The 17,048-nt window shown below is 36.9% G+C and overlaps 1 protein-coding gene across 1 annotated transcript in view; it reads left to right on the top strand.

The window, feature by feature from the left end:
• The window catches only part of ZNHIT6 (zinc finger HIT-type containing 6), a 62,155-nt gene extending 50,190 nt beyond the window's left edge, over positions 1-11,965 (top strand). The window contains exons 9-10 of the mRNA XM_027615254.2: positions 7,058-7,182; positions 10,956-11,965. Coding sequence (XP_027471055.2) covers positions 7,058-7,182; positions 10,956-10,996 — 166 coding nt within the window. The 3' untranslated portion in view covers positions 10,997-11,965. The remainder of the gene's footprint in view (positions 1-7,057; positions 7,183-10,955) is intronic.
• Positions 11,966-17,048: the final 5,083 nt, after the last annotated feature.

The raw sequence follows: 17,048 nt of genomic DNA, 5'->3' as shown, positions 1-17,048 counted from the left end.
ATTTCTAAAGTGATATAATTCTGTGGTGTAGTTAATTCATGAACTATTTAACGTTTAAGCAAAAGTTTCTCTGAGGAAACTGATCATATTTTGCAAAATGATACTTTCTAATAAAAATTGAAGATTAAGGGGCGCCTGGGTGGCTCAGTCGGCTCAGGTCACGATCACAGGGTCCTGGGATAGAGCCCTGCATCAGGCTCCCTGCTCTGAGGAGAGCTGCTTCTCCCTCTGCCTGCCACTCCCCCTGCTTGTGCTCACTCTCTCTGTCAAATAAATAAGTAAATCCTAAAAAAAATTTTTTGAAGATTGTCTGTAATCATACTCTTACAGTCAATTTAGTACCAAAAGAAATATGTTTTGTTAACAAAGAGTAAGGCTAATTAAAATTCCCTTTGTTAATTAGAAAGTCTTTGAAGGAGGAGGGATTTTAAGAACCAGTTAAGAAGTGGGAGAGGTAGCTAGGGTTAGCAAGTGAAGTACCTAGATATTGAGTGTACCGTGCAGCCTGAAAGAATATCTGCAGGTGGGTAAGGAACAAGAAAGAATGTTTTTTTGAGTATCTACTTAGCTTTAGATTTCTATCATAACACTTGTCCCAATGAAATGTGGTAATTATTTCTTTGACTGGTACCCTCAGTAAACTGGGATTTATTTCTGTGAACTTCTGTTACCTAGCAGACCACTTGTATGTGTTAGATACTAAATAAATATTTGAGGAATTAATGAATAAGTGTTTACATTTCTACATGCATTAATTGTAATGAAGTAACATACTATATCTCTACAAGATAGGAAAAGTAAGCTCAGAAATTGACCTACCCAAAAGAAACCAATTTATAGTTACAAAGCCAGGATTTGGACTTAGGTCTCTCTACAAGATATGCTTTTTCTACTAACTAGTCTCATACATCGTGAACATAATTCCTGACTAGTATGTCATTTCCCTGCTAGAGCTGCTTTATTAGAAAAAATCTTTGGAGTATAAAATCTTATTACTGATACTAGTTGGACAAGTTCCACTTTAGAAGCATTTTCGTCTGTTAAATTCACTTATTTAATCTTTACAAGCTAGCCCTTGAATAGATAACTTTTCCATCATTATACTGATGAAGAAAATGGAGTACCCTTGAGGAGTCACAGATCTTAATGATCTTAAGATTGGAACCCAAGCCTCTGGATTTAAAAATAATTGAGCTTCCAGTAAGGATCAGGAAAGACTGAACAAATGGCATCTAGAACAAGTAAGAGCCTTGTAAGGCCCTCCTTAAAGTTTTTTTTTTTTTAAGATTTTATTTCTTAGAGAGAATGAGGGAGAGAGAGCACATGAGAGGGGGGGAGGATCAGAGGGAGAAGCAGACTCCCTGCTGAGCAGGGAGCCTGATGCGGGACTCGATCCCGGGACTCCAGGATCATGACCTGAGCCGAAGGCAGTCGCTTAACCAACTGAGCCACCCAGGCGCCCCCTCCTTAAAGTTTTAAAATATGTAATTGGCCACTGTTTTACCACATCCATAGCTTTCATACCATGGATAGACTAGAATCATTTACCACTGCAGTTATGGACTGTTGAGCTTTCCTTTTGAAAGAGGAAAGCATTTATTTCTCAATCTAGATTTCACAGTTAAAAGTGCAACTAACTGATTCCAAATGTACAAGGTTGAATCTCTGGCTATTAAGAAAGTTACTGTATATGCATGTATATACAGTACTACCAGCTCATGACTGGTGCCCCATTATCAAGCACTTGTGGTCGTCAGTTACGTAGATATATTAAAGTCCCAAAACAAAGTGCAGCAAATTACTAATTCAACTACTGTTGGCTTTTTTTTTTTAATATGAAAACTAAGAGAAATTAGGTAAGAAAAATATTCAACTTTGGCAAGATCCGTTTCTAATATGACTTGGACTGTATGAATTGCAGAAATTGTGACAAAGGAGTATTATTTGGAGAAATTTTATTTTATTTTTTTTTTTTAAAGATTTTTCTTTATTTATTTGAGAGAGAGAATGAGATAGAGAGAGAGAACATGAGAGAGGGGAGGGTCAGAGGGAGAAGCAGACTCCCTGCCGAGCAGGGAGCCCGATGCGGGACTCGATCCCGGGACTCCAGGATCATGACCTGAGCTGAAGGCAGTGGCTTAACCGACTGAGCCACCCAGGCGCCCCTGGAGAAATTTTAAATAGTACCTTTTTCTTTTAAACAGAAGAATTCAAACTCTCTGACCCCTGTACTTAGTTTGGTTTTATATGTTTCAGTTTATGTATTTTCTTCTCCTACTCTGGGTCTTCTTTAACAATCTGGGTTCTTTCTTCCTTTTCATTTGGATTTTGAAAACTAGTTTGTTTCTCTAATCCATTCACTTTCTACTTTATTACATAAAGTTTAGTACTTTAAAGTTTGTATTATTTTCAAGGAATTTGATAAATGTGAATCTAAAACAATTAATTAGCAGTTGATTCAAAAACCATAATTCAGTTATGCCAGGATGAGCCATACCTTAAAAACAGTTAACTCTCAGATAACTGATTTATATTAAGGTCAATTTGGGGCGCCTGGTTGGCTCAGTCCGTAGAGCATGCGACTCTTCATCTCGGATCGTGAGTTCAAGCCCCATGCTGGGCGTAGAGCTTGCTTACAGTATACATGCATATACAGTAACTTTCTTAATAGCCAGAGATTCAACCTTGTACATTTGGAATCAGTTAGTTGCACTTTTAACTCTGAAATCTAGATTGAGAAATAAATGCAACGGTTAAGAACATAAGTGCTATAAATATCACATAAATTTCAAAACATGTAAGGAGGGGCGCCTTGGTGGCTCAGTCAGTTGAGTGCCTGCCTTTCCAGGTCCTGATCCCAGCGCCCCTAGACCAGGCCCCACACACTGGGCTCCCTGCTCAGCGGGGAGCCTGCTTCTCCCTCTGCCCCTTACCCTGCTCTTACGCTCTCTCTCTCTCTCTCAAATAAATAAATAAAATCTAAAAAAAAAAAAAAAAAAAGCCTTGTAGGGGCTCAGTCGGTTCAGTTCTGCCTTCGGCTCAGGTCATGGTCCCGGGGTCCCGGGATCGAGCCATGCGTCTGACTCCCTGCTCGGCGGGGAGCCTGCTTCTCCCTCTGCCTCGCCTGCCGCTCCCCCTGCTTGTTGCGTGCTCGCTCTCTCTGTCAAATAAGATCCTTAAAATATATATCAAAACTTGTAGAATTTTAAAGTTGGAGTCAGCTTAGTGATCACCTCATCCAGTGACTTTATTTTTTAGGGAAAAGTTCTGTGGCCTCGGGACTAAAATTAGATTATTAAATTTGGAGAATATTCATATTTAGTTTCAATATTTTTTAGGAGGGGAAAGGAAATGATCTAAGGAGTGTCAGTGATGGGAAATAAAGTGGTTTGTGACTTTTTAAAAGTCTGTCTTCTTTTGAGTTAGGAGAAATTTTTTTAAAATCCTAATTTGCAAGTAAAGTAGAGGAAGAAGTTGAGAACTTGGGCAGTTTCTTTGAAAGTTAGTAACAGAGCCAAGATTAAAAACATACCCTTGACCATCAAGACAACTTTTATTTATATAATGTCAATCACTGTAACACCTGTTTAGCCTACTGAGCCATGTTGCCCTTATAATGCCCCTGTGAAGCTGCCTGGAGCAGGGTCAGCTAGCAAGCCTGTGAGGGTGAGCAAGTAAAATAACAAGAGGAAATGTCTGAGAGGGTCCCTAAGGGTTAAAAAAAAAAGACAAATGTTGGTGTCTTAATTCTTCCAAACCTAAGTAGTTTGTCTTAGGGTAGCAGAGCCATTCTACGAATGGGAACTCCAGAGTCTGAGAAAATTTCAAACAGATAAAGGTGTCCCTTAGGATTCAGTAACTTAATGGCTTGCAAAAGAGCTAAGGTCTAAATGTTTTAGGCAGTGCCAAGCTGGACTCTACAAGTTGCCTAAAGATAATAGAAATAGAAACATTCAACGTACCTTTAGCCTCCTGGAAGGAAATGTGATCTAAAATAATAGTTTGAAAGTTGTAATTCTGTATTTAAAATGTAAAATGCATAAAAAGGCAAATATGTGTTTCCGTGCTAACATAATAAGTGCCATTCTTTGTTACTCTGAAGAAGTCCAATGACTGTCCTGAACTAAAGTTTCTATCAGAATGTGTTTTATTTTAGGTAATTATGCAAATGGAGAACTTTGTTCATGGCTTCAGTAACTGAGCTAGCAGTTTCTCTGTTCTATCATTTAACCCCACAATAACTCTCTGAAGTGACACTTGTCATTCTCCAGTTTCATGTGTGGAAACTAGGGATCAGAGAAGTAAAGTAACTTGTCCAGAATCACAGACCAGTTAAGTGATGGACTTTAACTCACAGTGTTGGGCCCCAAACCCAAGCAGCCACTAAAAGTTGCTGCTTTATTTAACTGCAAGTCACAAAATGTTACCCCATATGTGTTTGATGGCTTTTCTTTATAAACAGTTTACATAATTTTCTTTTTAAATTTACGGGCACATTTTAACGGTAGACTAAGAGTAACCATTAGTAGTAGAAAAAGAAAGAAATTCAGGATTTCAACTAAAAGATGATCTAGTGAAGTCCAACCTCTTTAACAGACTTGAAAGCTGGAGCCTAGAAGCTTACTGACACTCAGTACCAATATTGCTGTGATTAGAAGTTTGCAACATTTTAGGGTAAACACGAAATAAAATTCAGCGGTTCTAATGAAAACCATACAACATACCAGATTTTCATTGTATTTGAATATAGTATTTTAAAAATAATTCATTATAAGCTCTTACAAATTTTTGCATCCTAAGTGCTTTGTTAAAGTAGAAAAAAGGGGCCTGCTACACACATAAAACAGGGACCAAAAATTTTTTTTAACTGAACAAGTAATCATTGTAGTTTTAAGGTTGAAGTAATATATAACTTATATGGTAATTCTTAAGTATTTCTAGATGTTCCTCTGCTGGGAACCTATTTTATACTGTATCAGCAAGAGTGTAGGCTTCCAATTACCATGTGGCTTTTGAAGAATTTTTTTTTTTAAATTCAGCTTTGGAAATATAGAGAAACCTAATGAAGATTGAATATTATGAAAAGAAACAAATTACCTAAAATGTTAAGTCTACACTGAAAATTACGAAAGACTGAAATAAGTAAACATTCCCTGATTTGTGAAATGTTTCTTAATAGAAGTCTTGTGATTCATTTAAATTCACAGAAGATAAGTTACTGCAAGCATTTGTAGGATACTACTTGAAAATTTCTCATTTGAGAATTCAAGTCTTATTTTCTCCTAAGAAAAATTTGGTTATATCCATTTTATATTTTACTTTAAAAGTTAATCTTATACTTCAATATCTAATTCAATCTCATTTTTCTCTTATGTGTAATTACTGCTAACTTTAAAAAAAAAAGACACTGCTTAATTCAAAGGGAAATAATGTTTAAAAGATGTGAAGCATTTAATCCTTGAATGTTGGAACCACTTTTAAAGTATTGTAAGCACATCTGTGTTACATTACACAGGGAAAAGAATGTATGCATTCCGTGGCCTATGGGCACTGGGGTGGCTGGTTTAGGAAAACTGAGTATTTTGCATTTCATGTTTTTTTCAACATAAAAAATTTTCTTTGACTCTAAAATGAAGAATGGAATTCCAGGGGTAGGGAATGTAGTCAGGCAAACATGTCAAGTACAGTTGTTCTCTCACTTGTCACCTACTTCTGAAAAAGAAATCAGTTTCTACAGCAGGTTTGTCTTTTCATTTTGTTAAGCACTTTTTTTTCCCCTTATTTGAAAAGTATTCCATGGAACAAACTTACAGAGAGGTCACTACACCAGGAGTTCTTCAGAAGTGCACTGCATGCCTCACTCAGCTGCGAGTGACTGTACAAATAATCTCTTACTAATTAGGAAATACTGAAGTTTGTAAGTGATTTACTCTTAACAAAATTACAGCAGATTCAAATATATTCCAGTGATAACCTCACTCTTGATCACTTGGATCCAGTATGCTTTCTTGAGTAGGAGGGAAAAGGATGGAGTTACAGCTGTCAGGCTGGGTATCCCTTAGGATGTGTGTGTTGCATGTGAATATCATCTGTCATTGGTGGAGATGGAAGAAAAAAGTTGGAGAATTATGACTACACTGGTGGACATGTTCTCAACTTTTTTGTCTTTAATGTGACATGATATTCACATGCCAACACATACCCGTATGCAACTCCTAGTGAGCTAGATGAAATTCCACCTCTTTCTCTGCTACTCCAGAAAGCAAGCAAGGGGGAGGATGTTAGGGGAATGCATCTTTCATCAACTAAAAAAAAAAAAAAGTGTTGTTTTTTTTTTTTTAAGTAATGACTTGAGAGTTTCATACCTTAAGGAACATTAGCATCTAATTACCTGTGACACATTTGACAGCTATGTCATGACTGATAGCATGACTGATAAACTCCATATTCCTTAAATTTTGTGTTTTAGGCTCATCCAGAAACTCACTGTTTTGTTTTGTTTTGTTTTGTTTTAATTTCAAAATAAAGGAAGGCCAAATTTAATTGTATGGCAATGTAAATTTCTGGAAACTATTTTTATAATTAGAATTAACTTTTTACGAAAGTATTGGTAGCCAGTTATTTTAACACCATATATTACTGAAAATTATCATGGGATAGTTTTTTGTTTTTCTTTAAGGCTCAAACTAAATAAATTTGAGGAATTTGAATTTTGAACTAGTCATTGCCTGATCCAAGAAGAATTCACGACACATCAAACCATAGATATTGTATAAAAGTTAGTCTTTATTCCTTGATCTGAAAATGACTTGTTCTCAATCTTTTCTAATGTCAAATTATTTGATATGCTCTTTATTTAGCTTTAGAACCTGTATAATAATAGCACTTTTAACTTTTTTTAGAGGCACTAAACTTACTATATTATAAGGAAATAAGTATTGAATTAATGTCATTAACATTTAAAAATTTTTTAATGTAAGGGACTCTGATATATCTTATTAGTAACTTTGAATATTAAGGCTGTTTTTAATTTTTGTTTTGCTTTTTTTATTGTAAGGTATTATGAACTGGATCCTTACAAAAGTCTCCGTGACAATTTGAGGAACAAAGTGATCATTGAGTATCCAACATTACATGTGGTATTAAAGGAATCCAGTCATGACATGGAAGTTCTTCACCAAGGTAAATATAAATTTGTTCCTGTAATGCTTAGAATAACTCTAGTGAGCCTGAGCAATTACACAACTGGGTTTATTTCTTTATATATTTGTTTTCTCACTGTATTTACACACTTAACTGAATTTGCTCTATAGCTAGCTATAGTTAATGTAAAGAACCAAATGAATGAGCTACTGATTCTGTCGTGTTTGAGAGCACATAGCTTATAATATCAATTCAAAATGAATAAGTTTGGCTATAAAATGACATTCTTTGCCTTATTGGAGTTCTACAGGTTTTTGTCTTTTTTAAAGCTAATAACCTTTAAGTAACAGTCTGTCCAATATCAGATAAATTTACTCTCTAGTTAAAACTCTTTCTGAAAGAGATTCCTAAAATGAGGGATTATAAAACATTTTTAGTATCTTACCTTATAGAAAGGGATAATGTTTAAAAGAACGTCATGTTTGAAATTTGGACTGTGTTTAGAATAAGCTAGTGACATTGACTTGACCTTTATCTCCTTTTTTTAAATGCGCTGGTTTTATTTTCCTTGATGTTTGTTTCTTTGGCTATATTCCTTGTCATTTTAGTGATTCTTTAAAAGTAAGGTACTTGTCCCTCTTTGGTGCATAGTGGAATTGGAAGTATTAAAACTGGAAATGGTATATGTAAAAGTTTAGTATCTAAAATGACTCATCCATATTTGCAACTGCTGATTAGAGTAAGCTTCTTGTGTTTCTGAATGCAAATTCTAGAGGATGAATAAAATTCAGAAATTACTTTTTTTAAAAGGGAGAGAGGTGACTCAACTCAAAACCATTAGATATCTCTTTCAGCTAAGAATAATAATTACAGGCCAAGTTTCATTTTAACAGTCTCCAGATGGCCAGTGAATCCTTGGATTGGATTGAAATCTATTTTTTAAATAAAATTACTCGAAACAGGTGGTTAAGGTTTTATTGTTACACCAGCAGTATAGGCTGAAATAGGCAGTAACCTTTGTTTTAAGGTGTTCTCTTACATGTGTATAATAGGTTTTTTTCTTAGTAAAAGAGAAATTTTTTTTTCAAAGTGGCCAAAATTTTGTCAGCGTCACAATTTGAATCTAGAATGTTAGATAGCAAACGTGAAGTTTCTAGTAATTGGTTATGGGCCTCTAAATCTTTAGATTAATTATTGACTTTATATTTTTCACAATTTGAGAATATCTGATTTTCTCAAATTACAAGTGTGTTATAAATGACCAATTTCACTTTTTTTTTTTTTAGCTGTGTAAAACCTTACTTTTTCCTTATTATAATTCACATAGCTCTCTAAATGTTGGTTTCAGGGAAAGTTGTTTAGTAATGTGGGGTACTAGCCAGGGCAAACATGTCTGTGTAAATAAACAGAGCACACACAGCTCCTCTTTCACCTTGTTTAGGAATGCACACTGAAGGAAGGCTTCCTGTAATGAAGCAAAATGAAAAGGCTACTTTTGTAGTGTACTTGGAACCTGATTAAGTAAAATTTGCTATTTTTTGGTGGGTATGTGATATTTGACTTATTTACAGGAAGACAAGTGACTCATGCTTTCAGGATAGAGGATCCTTTACAGCTGCTGTGGCAAAAAACTTAGAGGGTCTGACAGGATCTTAAGGACCATATCAGTGTTGTCACATCATAAATACACTTTAAAAATAATGCCAGGTGTTTTGTACATGCATTTCTTTGTGTGAGCACTTCAAGGTGTCTGTTTTTTTGTATATTCTCATAGCTTTGGATAGTCTGCAGGGTGGTCCCTTAATGCAGGAAGAGGGTTATATAAGAACAGGGCATTTTCTTTGGAAAGCCTTGAAATTCCTTCTCTCTCTGGAGGCAAAAATGTTGGATTTTGATCTTGAGTTCATAGCACAAGGTGTCTCTCTTCTCGTTTGGGAAAAATAATGTTTCTGGGCTGGCATTCAGTAGTTTTCACACTTGATCATTGTTACAATGTTTGCTATGGTTGTAGATTGCCACAGTTTTTCAAAGGTCTGCCAGTATTGATGGGCAATAGGCAAGTTTTGTTTGTTTGCTTTTTGCTTTTTAAGCAATGTAAAAGGTTGACTATAAAAGATTGAGCCATTAAGGTAGCCCACTAGATTGAAAATGTGAAGTGCTGATCACCCATCTTGTATCAGTCCAGTGGGAAGTGCTCAGAGTGGTGTTACTTGCTTCACAGGTCCCTATTTGCCAAAGGTAGCTAGTAGATTTAGATGATTTAATAAGAGCTGCTGCTTTTCAATCTTAAGGGAAAAAAAATGGAGTGCAATAAAAGAAGAAAACAGGACAGTTTAGGAAGCAAAGAAAGAGAAGGGTTTCCCCCAAACTGCAGTAGTACAAAGCTCCATTAATTTAAAAATATCAGCAAAATGTATTTCTCTGTTGTTCTAAGGTAACTCCAATAGAAAATGCCTCTGCCTTTTGAAAAGGAATCCAACCCAAAACTGATGATTTCAATTAGTGAAAATATATAACATAGGAGCTACTTATTCATCAGTCTGATGTTGGGCCAGTATATCCTTTCATCCATTCTCTCTCCCTCTCTCCTCCCCTCATTCTTCCTTACCCCCCTTTCTCTTCCTCTTTTTCACTGTGTGTGACATATTGGGGTGGGGAGATGGGAATGGACCTCAGGCACAAGAACACACATGTAAACTTTACAGTACAATAGGTGCTATAATAAAATGTGTATACATTGCAAAGAAAGCCAGAGGAGAAAAACTGACTTGTATTATCATGGAAATACTTGAAGGACTGTGCTAGAGTTTATAAAATTCTACAAGGATCAGGACTGTATCTTGGATTGAACCTGTTTCAATCCTTTACTCATAAAAAAGGATTCAGTAAACATTTTGGTTGCTGGGACAATCTTAAATCTAGGTACCATTGACAAACCCCAAGGAACTTGGCAGTTGAATATGAGGCAAGATCTCGGTTTATGATTCTAGCATCAGCTCTTACTAAGCTGTGGGCCCTTGAGCATTTACTCTGCTTCTGAGCTTTATTTCCCTCATCTACACAATGGAAATAAAAGGCTATAAGCCTGAAGCAAAGTAATCTGTATTTTAACCTTAATTTTCATAGTGTTTTAATATATTATTTCCTTTTAGCTTCACTATGCAATGAAATAGAGCTGTTACTCTGGTTGACTTGCATTCATATTGATTCAGCAAACAGGTTACACTGGGAGGTTAGCTATAAGGAGGAAAGATCTAGTCTCTCTCCTTAAGGAACTCTCAGTTTAGTAAGTGAATCATAGTCTTGCTTGCTCCAGTCAGGACAGCTCCTTTAAAGGGGCTCCATTTCTGCTCTAAGTTATCTTTCCTATGAAAGGAAGGAGATGGCGATTAGCTAGTCTTCTCTCAGCCCACATTCACTCAACATACACTGACCCTCAATTTTAAGTTTAAAAAAAAAAAATTACGGAAAAATTTATTCCAACCACACTTGGCCAGCCTATGTGATAATAGTGATCTTTCCAGTGGTACGAATATGGGATCATAACCACACTGTGAAGTGACCATTCCCAAGTCTTCCACAGAGTCAGGAAGGATGTTGCCTCACAAACTGTAATTGCCACTCTCAGACATCGTTTCTTTATTGTGGCCAGAGCTGTATATCCTGGCCGCCTGGAACATGACATGGTTTGTCTGTCCCCATGAGCAGTGCTGTTGGTATGCATCAGAAGGGAGGAGAGAAGAAGGAAAAACAACAAGCTAAACAGAAACAGTATAAACACTTGACTGTATGTTTACTTATTTTTTTTTCAGTGAAAAGTGAATCTCCCAAGAACATTGGCAATGAAAATTGAGCACTTCTTCTGGAGGAAGAAGGCGAAAATTCCCACACAATTGCAGAGGACTGACTATGCATTGACTAGCTGTTGGATGACTGGGATGTTGTCAGTGGGTGGTTGAAATTTTTTGTTTCTCTGAGTAATTAAACAATCTAAAAGTTTCTTCGAAAAGGTGTATTTCCTAGCCTCTTGGATTGACTTGTAAGGCCCTTATTCCTAGGAATAATCCCTTTTTTGCACCTGACCAGCATAGTGCTTATTTCAGTTAGGCCCAGGGTTTTAATACGCTTAATTCCAAGGCTGAAAACTTTTTTTGTTTAGTTTGATGCAAGCCCAAACCCAAGAATCACCTGTGTCAGCCACAAAGTTGGCAGTTTCATTGGTAGAACCTCACTAAACATAAAGGCTGTGTGACACACCATTTAGCCACAGGAGGACTGACCCATCGTTGCCCATTCTTGTCTTTGGTGTTTGTTTGTAACTCACCCTCTTGAGATGACTGAGTGGGTCTTTTTTACTTGGGTAGCATCTAGTTCAGTGTCACATGTAAAGGATAAATAAATACTATTAACTATTACTTCTTATATTCAGTTCACAAAATCAATGGCCTCTCATTGTTTGAACCATCAGTGCTCACAAATTTGGCTCTCCTTGTTTGCACAGTGAGCTGTGTCTTATTATGAATTCTGTGCCTTTCATCCCGTTCCCATTCCACTCTCCTCATTACCATACAGGGGTGTTGTGATGAGCAGAAACATCCAGCAATAACTAAAGAAAGAAACACTTGGAACTCTTCAAAGTGTTACTGGAATGTATATGTGCATTTATGTACGTACATGGCTTAATTTATACCTTATGGCAGCTCTGTATACATTATGATCTCACATATTGAAATTAAAGTTTCCTAGTTTTATTGGAATTTACACAGTTATGAAATTGCAATATGTCTATAAAAGAGTAAAAGATTATTACATCTGTGTTGCATCTGTGTACTTAATGGTTAAGAAAACAATGATAAAATGGGACATTGGTGAATTCATTTTTAGTTTATAATTGGAATAAGTTTTAGACCAAAAAGAAGCCAGAGGCATTAATTAAAGAGGCTTGGGAAAAATAGAAATGAGAAGATGAGCGTAGGAGAAACTTGTAGAACACAACTATGTGTAACCTGGAGGTCAAAACTGGAGAAGCGAATCCAAAGACAATAATGCCACAAAGACCCTTAGTATATCAGTAATAGTGGAACTGTAATTCATAGAAAATAAGGTGTTGCAATTTGAGAAATAGCTACACTTCCTAAAGCAGCTTCAGGAATCTTCCTCATACGTGAAAGGTTTGTGTAGAATTAGGTTTTTCACGGTATTTCTGGGGAGACAACTAAATGGGATTTCAAAGGATTCATATTTAATCTAAAAGTGAAATTTGTTTTCTTGAAACAGGCAAGAAATAGGATGAATTGAATCAAATGTGTCACAGAATTGTCAGTGGGAAAAGTGGGATAAAGTACACAGCAGGAGCGCACGATCTGAGCATCAGGGTGGAGAGCAGTTCCTGATAATGAAATCTATTATGACACAGTCTCATTCCAAGAAAAGTATTGAGTTCCATGTCTTCTAGAATTTAAATTGAAAACTGGACAACCAAAGGATTTATCCTATACTTTCCCCCCTGCCCTATACTTTCCCCCAAAAGGGGGAAAACATTTGCGTGATGCAATGTGTCTCTGCCATCCCTATATAGTCTAGAATTCTATTAGATTTTTCAGTTATAGACTGTTCCTTAGGAAAGAATTTAGCATAGTTCCCTTAAATATAACTATCAGCTCATTTGATTAATATACATATTTATTCCCACAGGATTTACAATAAACATGTTTGAGCGAATAACTGTGACAACTACTTGGAGGGGGTGAAGTGGGAATAATTCATCAAGAGCCCTAGAAGTCCGTAGTAGTAAGACTTAATTTCTTTTTCTTTTTCTTTTTTTTTTGAGACCCTCTCCATTTGGATTCTTGATTAATTCGGATGAATAAACAAACTCCCTGACCCATGTTAAGTTCAACATCCTGCATTTTGTTCATGAATCACATTTTAAAAGGAGGAAAGCTTCACCTGGCCTTCTTTATTTTTTAAACAATGATTTCAAAGGCAAGGTAGGCCTTTCATAATTGCTAATTATTATATATGGGATTGATAGCCATAAATTACAGTAAACAAAGTTTGCACCTGTTCATATTATAAATAGGAGTTAAAGAGAGTTAGTATAATAGATATTTAAGATTCCAAAGTGTAGTTGAGCCAATTTGTTTCCCTGTAGCAAGTAGTGTGGTTCAGGTTTCACAGTGTATAGTGAAATGTTAAACGCCTAACTAATGCCAACAATTTTCTTACACATTTGGTTTAATTTGGTTGACATATACAGTGTGTTATACCTGATTTCATATTAGTCATTAAGTTTTAAGTAAAGATACCTCGTCTGCTTTTATTTAATCATACACTACTGTGTTAAAATTTATTTTCAAGTAGATACTGTATTAACCAATTGTTCTTCAGTTGCAAGTCACAGAAACTCAACTCAGGCTAGCATAAGCATGAATGGCAACTTACTGGCTCATATACAGGGAAGCCCAAGCATGACTTGGTCCAAACACCCTAGGAAGGCATCTTTCCATCTCTCATACTTAGCTCTGATTTGTGCCTTCCTGGGTTGTTTTTCTCTTTCAGGCCAACTTTCTCTTTGGGGAGGGAGGCAGTGAGGTGAGAATTGTAGATGGCAGCCATTGACGGTGTCAGCTTATGTCATAAACAAAGCATGGCAGCACGTTATACAAAATTTGGGAAAGAACTTTGATTTTGCCTACATTCAATCATATTCCATCCCTGAGCTGATCCAGAGAGGAGCTACCCCAGAGGAAGGAGAAATTATCAGAAAAAGGAAGAGGGTAGGGAACAGGAGAGGCAAGATGGTTACTGAGAATACAAAACTAACAGATGTTCGTTGTACCCTCTTTGAGTCTGAGTAGCAAGAGTCTTCCGATTTGAAATAACATAAGGAATAAAATTCAAAACTAACCTGTAAACCTTCATTGGCTTTAACTAGAGATTTTAATTCCTGCTTGATGCCATTGCTGCTTTGAGTTGCCATTATAGACTTTAAAAAAAATACTTTCCATTTGTGTTTGACATTTTGTTGCTGTTGGTTTCATCACATGCACACAGCGCCAATCTGTTGCCATCACAGATTTGGAAACTTCCAGTTTCATCAACATTTGAGAAATTTTGATATTGAAATTAGAGTTGTACTGGAGGAAAATACTTTAAAAACTGAACACTACTTAAATAAAAATAGACCCTTAAATAAATTTGGGGCGATCTTACTTCACTACAAAGTGTTTTCTTTCAACTTTGGTCGGTGAAAGCTATCTAAAGTATGTGTGCGCATGTTCTTTAAAAAGACCTATAATGTAAACATTTCCCATATTGGAGTGTGGTGACTGCGCTCATTTTGAACTTCATAACTGAATGCATCCTTTAGCCTTTGATGAGCTACTATACAAATCTATTGCCAGTTTTCTTTTTTGCTGAATAAAGTACCAAGACCCTTACCCTTTATGACTTGGCCCCAACCTCCTAGTTTTACAGCCTCCTCCCTCGGTGTCTCTCTCTCTCTGTCTCTCTCCCTTCCCTTCCTCCCTCCCCCCCTTCCCCCCCTTTCTTTCTTTTTCCAACCCTTTGCCTCAGTCACGAAACCACATAAAAGTTTTATGGACATTCCAGGTTTTTTTGCCCTTCTGTGCCTTTCTTCTGATGCATTGTCTCTCCATGAACGTATTCTACCTATTCTCTGAGACCTGGCTTGAGCAGTAATAGTTGTGATCCCCGCATATAGAAGTAATAGTTAATGTTCACCCTGGATGTGTCTCCTGATTGTCTGATGCTAATGCCATACCGGTTATTAAATGTGTTTAACATCATACTAATAATAAGAGTAATAGCTAACATGTATTAATAGCTTACAAAATACCAAGCATTATTCCAAGCACTTTATGTACTTGGATCAACATTTAAGATTTCTCACAACAGTCTAGTGAAGTAGATGTGAGAGTAAAGCCCTGAAGTAAGTGGGGTACAAAACAAAAAAATGCAGTAACGTGAAATGGGTTTGCATTGTTGCAGGCTGAAAGATAGGACAGGCTGCGTTGGTGCAACTAACTGTCCAGGAATTCCGAGCATCTAACCGTAGAGTCCCAAGTCCATTCTGTAGTTTGGCACCACATGGTGGCAGATGTCACTCAGGCTGAAATGTCGATGGGACAAATCTGAGTCAGTCCTATATCTGACTTGTACTTCTAGGATAACAGGGTGAGTCCAGCAATCTCCTGGGTAGGTGATGCCTGTTTCATCATCCTTATCTGAAATTAACCCACCCCCTGCTTCCCCACTTCCTGAGACAGCCTGCCGTTTCTTTCCCCAGCTTCACCTCCCCTCTCGTATTCCTCAACTCCACCAAGAGTTAAGAATTTGAGCCCACTTGCCACTTGTGAACAGGGGTTAGGTGGGGAATGGAAATGGTCATGTCGGCAGCATCACTGACAGGATTTACCTTAAATCCATTTTACAGGTGAAAAACCCAAGCATAGAGCTTAAAGCTTATTCTTAGGCCAAATTGCTAAATGGTAAATAATGGAGCTTGAATATTTTCCTTCTCTTGATTCCTCTCTGTACCTGGCATTATCTTTCTTCCTGTCTATATAATTATTGGTGAAATTCTTCTCGTCTTAAAGGGCCAAATCTATGGTTGATACTTGCATGAGAACGGAAGCACAGTTACTGGCATGACGTAAGCCCTCAGTGAAGGTTGGGTGTTGAGATGAGGTGGGAGGAGTAGGAAACCTCTCTAGATCAAAAGATTTTATAAAAAGTTTTAATTTTTATAGATTGATCTCCTTCAATCTGTGGCAAAATCCCTGACTGATAGGATAATATTAATAGCTAAAAACCTAGAACTTAGCATGATCTAGGCACCATTGTAAACATAACTATCAGTCACTGAATCCTCACAATCCTGTGAGGTAGGTACTGCTGTGTTTTTTTGAACCTAAAATGTCGTTAATGACACGATGTGTATTTTATGTAACACTAAGAAAGAAAAGATGGCTGCCAGTTACACTAATGATACAATGCTTTTTAAAAACTCAATTTAGACTGTTTATACTTAGCTCTTTTAGTCATTTTATTTCAACAAATCTAACACTCCGTCGATTTGTAAGACACACTATTTTGTATACCTCCAGGAACGAAAAACAGCTTAATTGTGTCACATCCTGACTTGAGATGGTAAAATATGAAATAATAGTGTAGAACTGATGTAATAGGGTATTGAGACAAGTTTTTGTATCACTCTGTGCTCATATAAAAAGAAAAACCTAAGTGAAATTACTGGGTAAGGCATTCTGAGAGCTTCCCAGCAATCAGGACAGTGATTTGTGGACCCAAATACTGAAAGGCTGCAGTTATCCACTCGTGCCACCAGAAACAGCCACCGAGTCCATGTATGTACAAGCAGTGAAAACTACCTCGTGACTGTGGCCTGGCCAAAAGCTATTTCACAACTAAAGATTTCAGAGATGTTAAAATGTGGGCTCGAGAGTCCCCTGAGTGCAGTACCATCATCCCCCTTTTGTAGGATATGGGCAGAGAAACTGAGCCACGGGTCGGTCACACGGAGAGTAAAGAGGTGAACCTGGATTCAAACCAAGGCCAGTTGGGCTTCAGAGGTCATGTTGTTAACCTTTAGGCTATATAACCTCCGGAGTGAGCTTGGTCTGGTCGTTTTTTGGAAAAGGTCAGTTTCTTCATAATTTGTGAAACTGCTTTGCTTGGAGTTTTTTCTCTTTGATGATGGACAGCAGGCTGAGTTTCTCCTAATATGTTTTGTTCCTCTCTGGGCATTTCATCCATAGTACTCACATATTTCGCTGGTTTGGGCATAAAAACTTCAGTCACTTCAGTTGGTTTGAAAGCAGCTGTTAATGCTTATGCCAGTTTCTTTCAGTGGATTCCAGGGT

The sequence above is a fragment of the Zalophus californianus genome, chromosome 4, assembly GCF_009762305.2.
Source record: "Zalophus californianus isolate mZalCal1 chromosome 4, mZalCal1.pri.v2, whole genome shotgun sequence".
Classification (NCBI taxonomy): domain Eukaryota; kingdom Metazoa; phylum Chordata; class Mammalia; order Carnivora; family Otariidae; genus Zalophus; species Zalophus californianus.
The sequence above is the reverse complement of the archived record's forward strand: the minus strand, read 5'-3'. Positions and strand labels throughout refer to the sequence as shown.